Raw genomic sequence first — 13,839 nt, forward strand, 5'->3', positions numbered from 1 at the left:
GTAATTTTTATAATCATATTTTTTATCTTTATAATTGATTCCTTTAATTTTTCAAATCTTACTTTTTTACATTTATAATTGATGATTCTAAGTTTTTCAATAACCTTCATAATTGAGCTCCTAATTTTTTTTAATATCACTTTCTACCTTTATAATTGAAACCCCTAATTTTTAATCTCACTTTTTACCTTTATAATTGAGGCACCTAATTTTTTTTAATCTCACTTTTTACCTTTATAATTGAGACACCTAATTTTTTTAATCCCTCTTTTTACTTATATAATTTAGGCCCTTAATTTTTTTCAATTTCATTTTTTTACTTTAAAATTGAGGCCCCTAGTTTTTTAATCGCAATTTTTACCTTTATAATTGATGACTCTAATTTTTTTTAATCGTACTTTTTTACTTTTATAATCTAAACCTCTAATTAATCATTTTTCTATATTTTATTAATATAATATTAAATTAATTATTCAAAGTAATAGAATATAGTTTCGTTTTATACTAACTTATATTTTCGTTCCGCTCAAGGCCCAAAAGTGTCCGATATGGCTCTAATTATAAGCTAATAAAAATTTTAAACGTATTACTTTGTATATCTTATTGCTCTACAGTTTGCAAGTGTACAAGGAAATTATTGTTGGAAAACTTAATTTCTGCTAGATGTAATCTATCTTAGCCAGTCAGCTTTTATACAAGCTGGAATATCATTGATGGCTTCTTGCTGGCTCATGAACTAGTTTGAATGTATTCTAGGAAGATCTCTCCATGAAGCACATTTAAAATAGATCTGCGCACGAATCAAGTAATCTCGATAGTAAATGAATTATTGTTATTTCTTGAGGTCCCGGGTTCGGGTACCATGAATGTCAGAGATTTGAACGTTCGATGTCAGATAATTGAGAGTTTTTTTTAAACAGATACTATAATAATAATAATAAATAGACCCTGCAAAAAAGCCTTTGATACAGTTGGCTGAACTTAATGGAGGATTGATGTGTTAATTGAAAGGTGCTGGAGGCATTAGGTAAGGGGATGTAGTGCATACTACAATGATTTTAATTATTTGCTCAGTGCTATCAAAATTGGGATATTTTCTAAATTGACTTTTTAAATATTGGGTTTAAAGTAGGCAATCTACCTAGTAAACATCTTGGGCTACCTTTAGTCTCTACAAAGTTAGCCATTGATGGTTGCCATGCCTTGGCTGGTAAGATTGTAGGGAGGGAGAGTTTTTGGTTAGCCAAGCATCTAAGCTATGTGAGTTGTTGGATAAAAGTAGAATTAATTCTTTAAATTTTTAAGAGTCTTGGCTAAATTAAAATAATATGTCAAGCAGCTGGGGATGTCGTCAAACTAACTCCAACAAATAATGTAATTTATGGCTGGTCAGTAGAGCCAGACACCCATAATGTACATAGAGTGGTATAGTGGACGCATTCTCAACAAAACATCACCAAACTGTAAATATTACTTCAGATAGGTTTCTCACGTTCAAGGACGCATTCTCAACTGCTAAAATCACACCGTTACATAACATTACACATTCCAAAGAAAAGGCATCATCCTAACTGTCGGTTTAAAATCAATATTAAACAAAAGAAACTACCACTCTAAATTATGGACAAAGTGTAGAATACATGCAATACCCTCTTACAACGGTTATGATTTCTGCAGAACACATTTCTCATACAGTGCGAGGATTTCTTTCTTGTTCGGATTCCGCAGCGCAAGCAACTCCGCACCAAAGTTTAGTTTGGTGAGTTCCTGCTTAAGTTTCTGCACGGTGAACTTCGTATAATCTTCTTGATTGTTTTGCTGATTCTGGCTGTCATCGCCGCCTTTGAATACTGACACGCCATCACCTGATTGCGAGTACAAGTGGGTGTTAGTTGTGCTCCTGGACTTTTTATTTGCTCTGATTCTGTCACTCGTGTCTATATCTTGGACAGATCCCACGCCCATTTCCACATCATCTGCCCTTGATCTCTTTCCATGGGAAGTGGTTTTGAGCTTACCACCCAATGCCGTTTCATTGAGCCAGACGGAAGTCAACTCCTGCTGGAGTGAATCAAGTTTGGCTTGTGCAGCTTGTAGCTGAAGAGAGAGTGCCTCGGCCCTTTCATTTGCATCTGCATGTGCTGCTCGTTCAGAGTCCAAAAGATCTTGAAGGACTTTAACTGTACTAGTCCTCTGCTCATTGTTTGCTTTTAATAATGACTCGATCTCTTTCTCCCTCTCTTCGACTCTACCTTCTAATAATCCAACTTTCGACACTGAATCCATCTCTGACAAACGTATTCTACGCAGTTCATCCTCCAAGTCTGTTTTCTGTCTCTCCAAGTTCTCGATTTGCCTCTCGGCCCTTTCAGTCTGAGACAATCTTTCCATTGCCAACTTTTGTATCTCGCTTCTCTCCGTTTGGGCACCTACTGCTTCTTCCCGTGCCCTATCAGCCAATTCTGTTGCTTTCTTCGCTTCTTTCTCAGCTGCTCTACACCTTTCTTCTACTTCTGCAAATCTCCTGAACTCAGAAGAATACTTCTGCTCCAAATGGATCTTCTCCTGTTCCAAAATCTTTGTTTCTCTCTCAAATGACTGGGCCTTGGTATTAGCATTTTCTACCTTATCAATTAACTCCCTGATTTCAACCTTTAGAGACGATACTTCTACATCATAACTCTTAATCTTTGCCTCAGCAGCCTGTACAGAGCATTTCCCATCGTTAAACACTGCAACCTTTGAGAATGCACTTAACCAAGGTGAAACAAAGGTCACGAGCAACAGAACTCAAAAGATAAAAGTAGAAAGAGAAAATTGTATGCCTACGAAATCAGTTATTAAAATGCAGTTGCTGATAGAAAGATCACAGTAAATCATAGTTAACAATTCATCAAGTAAAATCATATTCCAATGCATCGAATATGGAATACATAGATAAAAATGCACAATCATATATGCACATACATAAGAAGCTAACCTTCAACTCCAACTTTAGAGTTGTCAAGCACTGCTCAGCATGTTCAATCTTTGCCGACTTCTCCTTTATTTCCTCTTCCTGCAACAAATTCATCAACATATAAACAAATTAATATTTTTTTCACTGCATATTACAGTTGCAAAAGCACGATTAAGGAATCTTCATATGAATGTGAGGCGAGAAAGTGAGCACTACCTTATCAGCCAATGTATGCGAAAACTCTTCTCTCAAAGCATCTTCCCTAAGTTGAGTTTCCTTGCTTGACCGCTCTTGCACAATTGCTCCCTTCTCCAGAGCAGCTTTGGCCTCTCTAACAGCAAAGTCGTACTTCCTTTTCCACTCTTCTGCCTCCTCTTGTGCAGATTCAGCTTGCTCCTTAGAAGCAGCCAGCCTAGCTTCAGCAGCAGTGCTCCGGGACTTGAGCACTTCAATTTCTGAGGTGGCCTGATCTTCTTTGGCTTTCTGCTTTGATAAGACCTGATCATGTTTTCTTCTCCAGTCTAATGTTTCTTGCTTGGCAGAATCTAGTGCTTTTGTTAAACTGGAACATCTCTCTTTCAGTGAACTGTTATCACCTTGCAAATTATTCATACGGCTAGCGTATTCATCAGCAAGTTTCTTTTTGTCATTGATAGCATCATCATATCGCTTCAGATATTCAGATTTGTATTTCTCACTATCCTCCAGTTGCTTGCTGAGTAACTTCATCTTATCCTCAATTGAACGGCATTTCAACATAAGGGAACTCTTCTCTGATCCGATCTGATCTATAAGCCTCTTGGTTAAATCCAGCAATGGCCCCTCCAAACTGTTTGAAAAGATGGGAGTAAATATTAATAGGGACTTAAGCCCCGGAATAATTGATACAACCATCTTAATGAAAATAAATAAAAATATTGGTACAAACCTTTGCTGTAAAAATACAGCCAGTTTCTGCCATTTCCCAGGGCCATGACATGATGCTTCATACTCGGATAGAAGAGGATCAAGAACCTGCAAATAACATTCTAATCAAACACAGTGAATTGTATCCTTTGGTAAATGACAATACCACATACTATCATAGATAACATATAACCAACTTTCCGTAGAATCAAGATGGAGGTAATAAATAGTAACTGAAAAGGAAAGCCAAAAGCAGATAGCTATACCTAAATTGGATTATTAACTAGCTTTCATCATTACAATATTAGCAATGTAAAATTTAAATCTGGAATATCATCTCAATCGTAGTTAATGAGAAGAAACAAAGTAGCACAACTAGGTTGCAGTCCTTTCCATGAAGAATAAGGACAAGTAGATAATGACCACTTACCTTCACAACATTATCAATACTTGCATCAGAAGCATGACATGCTGCTCTCATCCTCTTTCCCATGGTTTCTATGGCATTTGAACATCGCAAATCTGCTTCAATAAATGCATTCCTTTTATAGTCCTGCATAAATGAACAATCCCATAATTCAAAGCAAACCATGCATTTGGTTAGCATAGAAAAATAGACTTAACCTACATATGTAGCCTTCAAGTTACTCCATACCTCAAATGCCTTTCTGAAGAATTTCTTCAGAAGCTCCTCATATTTCTTTCTCGTTGCAGCAACCCCAACTGCACTAGCATTGTACTCAGCCATCGCTCTTTGCATAGCTTCTTCATGAGCCTCCCTCAATGCCACCTAGGATCATCAGGATTTGAATTGTATAAAAAATATATATCAAAATAGCCGCACAACAATTATCATAAAAACATATCACTTACTTCCTCGGGTGGCTTTGTACGGTCAAAACTTGACATATAAATCTCCGCAGCAGAATCATATGCCCTCCGACACTCGGTTTCTTCAACACTCTGAAAATAACACTATTAACACTCTTTGATTCCACTGAATGACTTATCCCAAAACATTTCCAGATAACAGTAACTAACCTGCCACGAGGAAGATATTGTAGGCACTGCACCATTATTCAAAGCATCCATATATGATTGTGTAATACCAATAAGAACAGGCCCTGTCATTACTGTACCCCCAACCTGCTTCGGCCTTGTTCTCTCAAAAACAAATTTTGTCAATGCATCAAGCCCAGCTCGAAATTCAGGCCTCAGTTTCTCAAGCTACATAATAAAGCTAAGGTCTTAGTAAACAAATTATACACGTTAAACAGAAAAGAAAATCAGGAGTAGGAGAGGGAAGGAGAGAGAGGAAGCAAAAAGAGTGACTGAAAATCAGAGGGGGAATAGTACATATGGAAACAGTTGGATACTAACCGAAATTTTATCAAGCCTTTGCAGATCCTTCTCATCATTCAAAGGCCTCACAAGAGTAAAGCATTCTCTTTCAGGAAATAAAGCTCGAATAGAGTCTCGGATCTATCAACAGTTAAACATGCATAATCAGTGTCTATTACATAATTTGCATGCTTAACCATGCAAAGAAATTTGCATATCACTCAATAAGACACTGTTTTCAGTTTTCATCAAGCCTCTAAAGAACTAATATTGATTTGTTTTGTTTCCCAAATTAAAATCCATGTTAAGACTTACCTCATTCTTGGAAGCTATTTCTTTCCCACTACCTTGAACTGGCCGTAAAGCAAGCTCTAGGTAGTCACGGGGAGTTATTTTCCTATTATCTTCTGTCAAGTCCAGATAAAAATCCTGCAAGATGAATGGTTTACAAAAGAGAACTTGAACAAAACATGTTCTACAATCATAAGAAAGAACTAAACACGTGAAAATAAACAAGAAAGATTGTATGTGTTTGTTTGTAATCAAATATTACCCTCAGAAGCCAAACAAAGATTGGAGAGAACTGTGCAAGTTCGGAAGCTGAGGTTGTTCTTCCTCCAGCTTTGACTCGTATATGTTTTGTCAGTTGAGTGACAAGAGAGAGACGATCCAGTGCAGCTTCATCTATACCTCCCATCTAAATATCAGAAGTAGACTGTCAAAATTTGGGGAACATGGTAAACAATCATCTTACTAACAAGCCAAACAAAAAGAAAAAAGCCAACCTGATTGTAAATGAACATGCTAGATAAAAGTACAGCTAATGAAAATATTTGAGTGCTGTAAGTTCCCTGCCAAGTTTGCAAGATAAGAGCACAAGTCAAAATAACCAATGTATCTCAAGAATCAATCTGTTCCCACAAAAAAATAGAAAAAACAAACCGTTTGATCATAAGCATCTATTCCTTCAGAATCTAATAGCAAAAGGTTGTACTCAGTTCCATCAAGAGCAGTTCTCTTCAATGGTGCGCTCCACAACCAAAGGCCTTTCGTACACGGACGATGAGTTGGTGCCACTTTAAATCCACTACTCCTTCCAAGAAGCTATAGCACAAAAAATGAAATTAAATGCTGACGAAAAAACATATCAAACAAGCATCAATTGGGGGAAATATTTGTAAGTAGACAACATTTAATGGTGATACCAATCATTTCATGGCAACCAATGCTTTACAAAAAGAAGAATAAAAGGATACAAGATAATGCATTTTAAATCCTCGTCTCTCAAAAAGGATATACAGCTGGTCAGACTTGTTTCATTCAAATAAGTTTTATAATAACATTCGCATGAAACTCCCATTAATGGATAGAATATGTTCGCATTGGACACTTTTAAGAGTTTCTCTTTACTCATTCTCGCTTATATATAATTGCCTCTACCTAAGTTGTTTCTAGCAAGCATACATTAGTACTCAATCACGTTAGGTTTATTTATCTAAACTCAAATGCACTTATGGAAACTTAAATTTGATGTTGATAGTTTCCGATTATGAATATAATCAATGAAGGTTTCTACAAACAGCAAACTTATACCAAAATATTCGACATTATACACATGGTCCCCTTCCAACCCTAAATTTGCAACATTTCTACTACTAAAGTTTCGCCTATGGGAACACCTAAAGAACATAAACTGCCTCCAAATTATTTCAAAACACGAAAAACAGAAAAAGGAAACAAAATCACCTGATTCAAAATGAAGCTCTTGCCTTGACGAGCCCGGCCACAAACCGAAACGACTCCAATTGGTTCTTTAACAAGCTGCAAAGCCGCGACCGCTTCCGGATCCATCCTAAACCTCCCTTTCTCGTCGCAGTACAATAACCGAACCGGTCTTGCGGGACCGCTCACCGGAGGCCCCGACGCCGAATGACCAAACGACTGCGGCGACACATCAACGACGGAGTCTTTTCCTTTACCAAAAAAATTCATCATCTTTTCCTCAGATCGTCCGTGGTTCACTTAATATTCTCTCTAATTTCTCTTCTCTTCTCGCTTTTTCTTTTCTTTTGATTTTAGCTTTAGATTTCTTTTTCTTTCCCCTTTGGAAGACTGTTTTGTAATGTTTCGTTGGGTTTTCTACACCACAGAAAGAACGGTTTAAAATTTGGGGAGGGAAAAGGCGAAAGGAAACGTATCTGGCAATCTGGCCCTTTGTTCTTATATATATATATATATAGGCGGTGAGAAATGGCGTTAAGTTTCGCTGATGTACGCGGTTTCTTTTGTTAATGTACACGGCTGCGTGGTTTTAAAGCTGCCTTACGGATTTCCCCTTTGACTTTTACTCCATTTTGTATAGAGTTTATTCTTACTTCATGACTTCAGTACCAATGAAATTAATTTCATCGATTTAATCCTCAAATTTAAGAATTAGATCAATTTAATTCTTTGACTAATATTGATGTAATAATATCGACAATAAACGTTTTAAGTGTGGTACTATGGGAGAGAGACACTAATGTCTCAACTGTGTCTCTAGTGTGGCTGGTTAGCAAATGAAATTGTGTATTTGGGGTGAAGACGTTGATGGCCAAGTAAGCTTGGAAATATGAAAATGAGGACTCCTCGATTTCCCGTCGGCCGGTTGTATCGAAGTACGATGTTTTGAGCTTGGAAATATGAAAATGGGGAGTCGCCGTGTTCGTGTCGGCAGATCATATCAAAGTACGATGTTAGTGCTCGTCTTGGCATGTTAGCGCTGTTGGGACGAGTATCACGTCGTGCGTGTGGAAGTAGATAGATTGTCAATATATTTGAGGATGGTAATGTGTGAGGTTTCATAGGACTGTCGTGTTTCTCTTAGAAGGTTGGTAGTGGATCGAAGGTGTTCCTATTGGCGTGGCCCTTGGTGTGGGGAGGAGGCTCTATCGAAGGAGGCTATTTGGAATTCTGTGTAATAAGCTCGCTATATGGTTTGTGGACGAGTCGAGTAAAAATTTATATCCGGTTCGAATAATATATTGGACGTGTGAAAAAAGAATACACATGCAGCTCCAGCAAATACATGCATCTTCTTTCTCAACATCAGCAACTAGCTTCTGCATCATCTTCATCAGTATACATATATATCAGATTAACTTGAACAATTTGAAACTCAAAATGCATTCTGTTTTAATAGCAATAATCACACCCCAGCAGGATGTCCTTCAAGTTATATATCATACCACACGAAATGCAACATTTTTCAAGCAAACTACTCTCCGAGTTGTGTGGAACTGGATTAACATCTCTTTATCAACACTCCAGAACCGAATACTTCGAGGTTTCGACACAAAATTCTCCGAAACAACAAATATTATTGTTAATAGAAAATTAAAACTTCAGTGAGTAATCTCCAACCACCAGCTGAATAATCATATCCTGAATAAGTTTTAACCCTTTCTCCCCCATAATAAGCAGTCCTAGTAAAGTTAAGCTTTCTGATTGCACCATTGTATCGTATTCATCGGTCTTTAGAGACCCTGTAGACGGAACTCCAGACCCGCACTTCCGCACCTCCATCACTAAATTACAATGCAACATCAAAGATCATATCTCTGACAGCGTAAAGGTTGCTTGCTTTGGTACAATTGCTTCCAGCTGTGTTCGTCATTGATGGAGAATTCGGGTGAAACTGTTCTCTGACACGAGGTACAAAAACACCGGGAGCCAGTGATAGAGTTGCTTGCACCACGTTTTCTTCCTTGTTAACATCACGACTTCCCTCAGTCAAGGAGAAACCGAAAAGTCTGCAGCTACTTTTACAGGAGGAATCTAATTCTTGACTTGTCGTAAATTCTGGTCGACCTACTAGAGGTAGAGTATCACTTAACTGAACAGAATCAATTGAATGACCAAATCGATCCAAGCTTCCGAGATCTCTCCCACGGGAATCATGTTCACCAGTTGATGGAAATAACTTTCTTGTTTGTTGGAACATTAACACCGAAGACGGTGAGGACACTTGCGCAGATGGCACAGACGGCACAGACTGCCGTATACGACTATGAGGATTATACCCCTGAATCGTGGAAGGCAATCCACTTCTAGTTCCCAACAACTGGCCAGCATCAGGGTGACCAAGACTGCCATTTTCTGGAGTCTCATCTGCAGCTGAACCTTTCTGATATCGAGGAGTTGCGAAAATTTCTTGACCTTGCAAGACCTTATGGAATCGGAAAGATTCCCCAAAGCCTACATTTTTAAAGGAAATATCAGGACTCGCCAGTGGGTCGCCACCAACATTTCCTACTGCAGCAAAACTAGAATCAATAGAACCAGGAATGCAACGCCTTGTTTCAGACCGATGCATATTCCGAGTATCAGAAACATCATAAAGAGTGTTAAAACCAGAATTTTCTTGAACTTGCAAGACCTTCTGGGACAGCAAAGACTCCTTGAAGTTGGATACTCCAGTTACATCTGTTTAAAGAATGAAGGACTATGTCAAACACGTCATGCGAAACAGAAAAGAGAATTAGTCCTGCATAGAAACCTACCAGGAACCATAAATTCAGATTTTCCTACCCGGTTCCTTTTTGAACCGGGATTGAGCAAGCCATCAGAACTAGAAACTGAACCAGATGGCTCAATTTCCCAGGGAGACACCCTGCTATGCTTGTTGGCTTCGATATCATCCCACCTTACCTGCAAAAAGAGAGCCAGAAAGAACTATTGGATCAACTCTAGTAACTTTCGATAAAATTATGGAGTGTTTTTCGAGTCATTTCTAGCAGAGACAACCTACTAATCAGCAAAACCAAAGCATCCAAAAGTTCCATGAATTGACGAAATTCAACACTATATTTCATTTTAGTAGAAATATGCTTAACCTAAATATCTGGTGTCTGAGTAAGTCATCAGCAATATCCAATTAAAACAGTAAGCAGCTCCAAACAAGGCCATTTTTTGCCATGTTCATAAACGTCGAGGCTAGGGAGCATAGTATGCTGACTGCTCAGTAGGGTACACTAACTGGCTACTTCGAATAATGAGCAAAAGAAGTCACAATTCTGAGAGTTATTTCATAAAACCAATTTATTAGCACGGGAGCCAAATCCTCTGAGATCTATTGGCTTAACTTGGATGTATAGAGAAAAGGGATATAAAAGCTATGAGAATTATAAACTGTACTTGCTATTGTGAAAGGTTAACAGATACCCCCATTTGCTATTAATAACCTTAATGTTAGGCCTTGACAGGAACATTATTATGACAATAGTATACGTTTATAACTTAAAGACACAAACATTTTATCATGCATACACACGTGTATGTATAAATTCAGCCATACCAGCATACATCTCCATTTTGAACCAGGCCATCGAACAGGATCCATATCACTAATTCTAGTTACGACTCCCGAGTTTCTGCAGGAAAATATAAAATAAACTTGAGGCCTCCATAAAGTCCGGTAGAGTAGATCTTTCCTCCCCGCTTTAGGCTAAAGATCAAGTAATTTAACTGAAGTTTTGCAGGATCTATAAGGTCATACCTTCTTTCTGCATCTTCACCCTCAAATCGCAATTTGAACCTCATTCCAATAGAGAAAGAATGATCAAGACTCTTCAAAAATTTATGCACAGGTATTACAAAATCCGATGAACTCGCCCTACTACACCAACCAAAATAAATAGTTTTAAGATCTCGTCAAGAAAGTGGTCGTAGAGAAGGATCTAGAAAAACTAGGACATACAAATTATAGCATACAAGAAGATTTTCCAATAATTACATCAGTCTCTATATACAGCACTGATGTCTAAAGATAGCTTCTTCAAATTTCTTAGACATGCATTATTTCAACATCTCAAAAGGATGTCCGAATAAGGTACAGTGCCTTTCAGACTTTAAGTGAACACAATATTAAAAAAAACAAGTGAAAAATGTGAGTGCAACAAATCACTTCAAAATTCAAACCGAGTTTCTATGTGAATATCAAAGCATCCATAGCTGCATAAATAGAGCTAAAAACAAATATAGCCTTTATAATATTAAAATGGCACAGCCGCATACCTCGGATTATAGTAAAATGAAACACTTTCATAGATTAGCGTACCACGTCTGTAAATTCACAAAAGCACTCCATCCCGAAGTGAGTAGATGCCTCCGTGGTTGCCCTACTCAAACCGAAACTATCTTTAGCAATAAATAGAGAAATGAAAAGCTAATCAACGCTGATCCACATATCCATAACTAGTACAACTTAAAATTAAAATGCATCTGATAACTAGTGCATACCCCTATAGATGTGTCGAAATCTCCATTCCGAACCATGCAGGTCTTTCGCAACAAGCTCTTGTGATGGCCTTTGCTGATTATAATCCTACAATACCAATCTAGTTAAACTCAAAAAGCTACAACAAAGATTGTTTTAGGAAAACATAACTAATTGTTATAAAACAAACAGATAGAAATAAACAAGAGAAATTTAAAATGGAATAAGGAGAAAAGAGCAAGAAAATTACCAAGGGAGGAAAGCAGTCCTCAGCAGCTCGACGAGGAACAGAAAAGCCTCCATGCGTGCTGGTATCGGAAGCAGTAAGTGTCTTGCAGAACATGTGGGGCGTGGTTGACTTGATATTGGCTTCGGTATCCTCCTCTTCATCTGCCTGCGTCTTCCGTCCTATAAATTTCTGCTCAAATTGCTACAAACGGCATAATTTACCCGAAATCAGACTCGAGATGACAAACGAGACGAGAAGAAACAACATTAACCAACAAAATGACACCAAATTTAGGAACAGAACTCAATTCATCATGGGACTATATTTCTTGTTCAGAATGATGTCATTGTCCTATAGATCAAACACATCATAATTTTCTACTCAGACTACCATAGTAAGCAACAGTTAACAAAGCAAAACAATAAACTAGAATAAAACCCACCTCAACTTCAGGAACCAGTGAAACTTGGGCGTAAACCTCATCTGTGGCACCCTCAGCCTGCAAACAAAAACAAGCATTTCATAGCAAATTCACATTTTAAGAAAAAGAACACAGATCAATCTCCTTCGCCCCAAACAAATACAGAGGAAAATAGGGTGAAATTCAACTATTTGATACACACCCAGTTTCCTATGATAAACCAACTTCACAAGACCAATTCTCTGGAAAACTAAATCAAACCCAGGGAAGAAATTCACGAGCTAAACCCATAAAACCAAAACCACAATTCATTTTCTCTAAATAAAAATCCAAACTTCAAAGGTCTCCCCTTTAATGTATTTCTCACAGATATAAACCCAACAAATCAAAAAATTAGAATTTTCCAAAACCAGAAATTTTATTAGAGAAACACAAGATGGAGAGAAAGTTTGGTAGCTTACATGGAGCTTGACATCAACAACCCTACAAAACACGTGGGGAGGGAGATCATAAGCTGCAACAACACCGGAAAAATCGGAAACTTGTTCCAAGTGTCCCTGAGGGAAGTACACCACTACATTTCCTCTCTTCGGCAGAGATATAAGTGGACCGGCACACGCATGCCAAAGCTCTAAACAAACCGAAGAACCCGAACCAGACGCAGAACAAGGAGAACTTAATCCGGAGGCTGAAGAAGAAGATAAAGAACCAGACGACGGCGTTTCATCGTCTTCCTTAGTGTTCAGATCGATTAATCCCCCCATTGGATATTCCAAAAGAAAAGCTTAGAAAGAAATGGTTTTTCTGGAAAGGTTAAGTAGTGAGATATGAAGAAGAAGAAGAAGAGGGTATTTCATGACTGCATTTTTTAGAGCTTGGAAAGCAATGGTTTGTTGGCATTGCAAAAGTGAAGTGGGGGGGGGGGGAGGAAATTAAGTCAAGACCTCAAAAAACACAATTTTTATTAAAGAGACGGGTGATGGGTGTTAGTCTTTTTTGTCCAAGATATCAAATCAAGCTTTTATTAGACCTTTAATAAGTTGAAAAAAACCACAATTAAAAAAAACAACACTTTATAAATAAGTAGATATGTATATATTATGATGGGAAAAAGGTGTCTTTATATACATATATATTTGGTGGGGTCAGTGGGGTGTTCTTAACTGCAAGGTGAGCAGTAGCAGTGCTGCAAGCCTGCAACTACTGCCTGCTGCAACAATGCTGCTGCGACTGATGAGAGTGATGTGTGGCAGAAAGGGTGAAAGGAAGAGCTTTTATTAAGTGGGGTTTTAATTTGGTTTTAGTTTAACCCCTCCCTATCTCTAACATATATATATATATATAGTAACACTACTTATGTATAGATTTTTAAAATAAAAAAGTGAAATGAAAGCTGCGGGTGTTCCTGTACTGCTCCCTGTATTTCCGGGCGGACGTCCATTCTGTCACCTTCTACTTACCCAAATCTTACTCAAGCCTTCCTCATTAAACCTCAATTTTTTCAGTCCTCCTCTTGCATTAAATTAAACACATTTAACCACCATTTCTTGGTACTTTTACATTATAATGTTTTGAGATCATAATTATACAATTGGATAGTAATCAAAGAAAATTGGTTAAAAAATAATTATTGATGGGAACAAAATTGATAAGACTGATGTAGTCAGTTTACTCTTTCTAGTTTAGATTGAGAACCATAATCGAAGATTAGATAAATATTGGTTAGA

General features: G+C 37.6%; 1 protein-coding gene and 1 pseudogene across 1 annotated transcript; both read right to left on the bottom strand.

Moving 5' to 3' along the window:
- Positions 1-1,591: 1,591 nt before the first annotated feature.
- Positions 1,592-7,201, bottom strand: LOC120151639 (guanylate-binding protein 3-like). Its single transcript, XM_039164022.1, has 14 exons — positions 6,953-7,201; positions 6,149-6,310; positions 5,992-6,057; positions 5,760-5,903; positions 5,522-5,635; positions 5,246-5,347; positions 4,907-5,092; positions 4,739-4,828; positions 4,521-4,655; positions 4,296-4,418; positions 3,888-3,973; positions 3,176-3,788; positions 2,981-3,058; positions 1,592-2,703 (listed from the first exon to the last, which is right to left on the bottom strand). The coding sequence occupies exons 1-14, from the start codon at positions 7,199-7,201 to the stop codon at positions 1,663-1,665; spliced, it is 3,189 nt and encodes a 1,062-aa protein (XP_039019953.1). The 3' UTR covers positions 1,592-1,662.
- Positions 7,202-8,245: 1,044 nt separating this feature from the next.
- Positions 8,246-13,157, bottom strand: LOC120151649 (annotated as a pseudogene).
- Positions 13,158-13,839: the final 682 nt, after the last annotated feature.

This window comes from Hibiscus syriacus, unplaced genomic scaffold, assembly GCF_006381635.1.
Source record: "Hibiscus syriacus cultivar Baekdansim isolate YM2019G1 unplaced genomic scaffold, ASM638163v2 tig00111064_pilon, whole genome shotgun sequence".
NCBI lineage: Eukaryota > Viridiplantae > Streptophyta > Magnoliopsida > Malvales > Malvaceae > Hibiscus > Hibiscus syriacus.

Excerpts from the sequence above, each read along its gene's own strand:
- LOC120151639 (XM_039164022.1), bottom strand. The coding sequence starts at position 7,201 with ATGATGAATTTTTTTGGTAAAGGAAAAGACTCCGTCGTTGATGTGTCG. Across the intron at positions 4,656-4,738 it reads GTACAAAGCCACCCGAGGAA|GTGGCATTGAGGGAGGCTCA; the intron begins GTAAGTGATATG and ends TGATGATCCTAG. Across the intron at positions 4,419-4,520 it reads TCTTCAGAAAGGCATTTGAG|GACTATAAAAGGAATGCATT; the intron begins GTATGGAGTAAC and ends TCATTTATGCAG.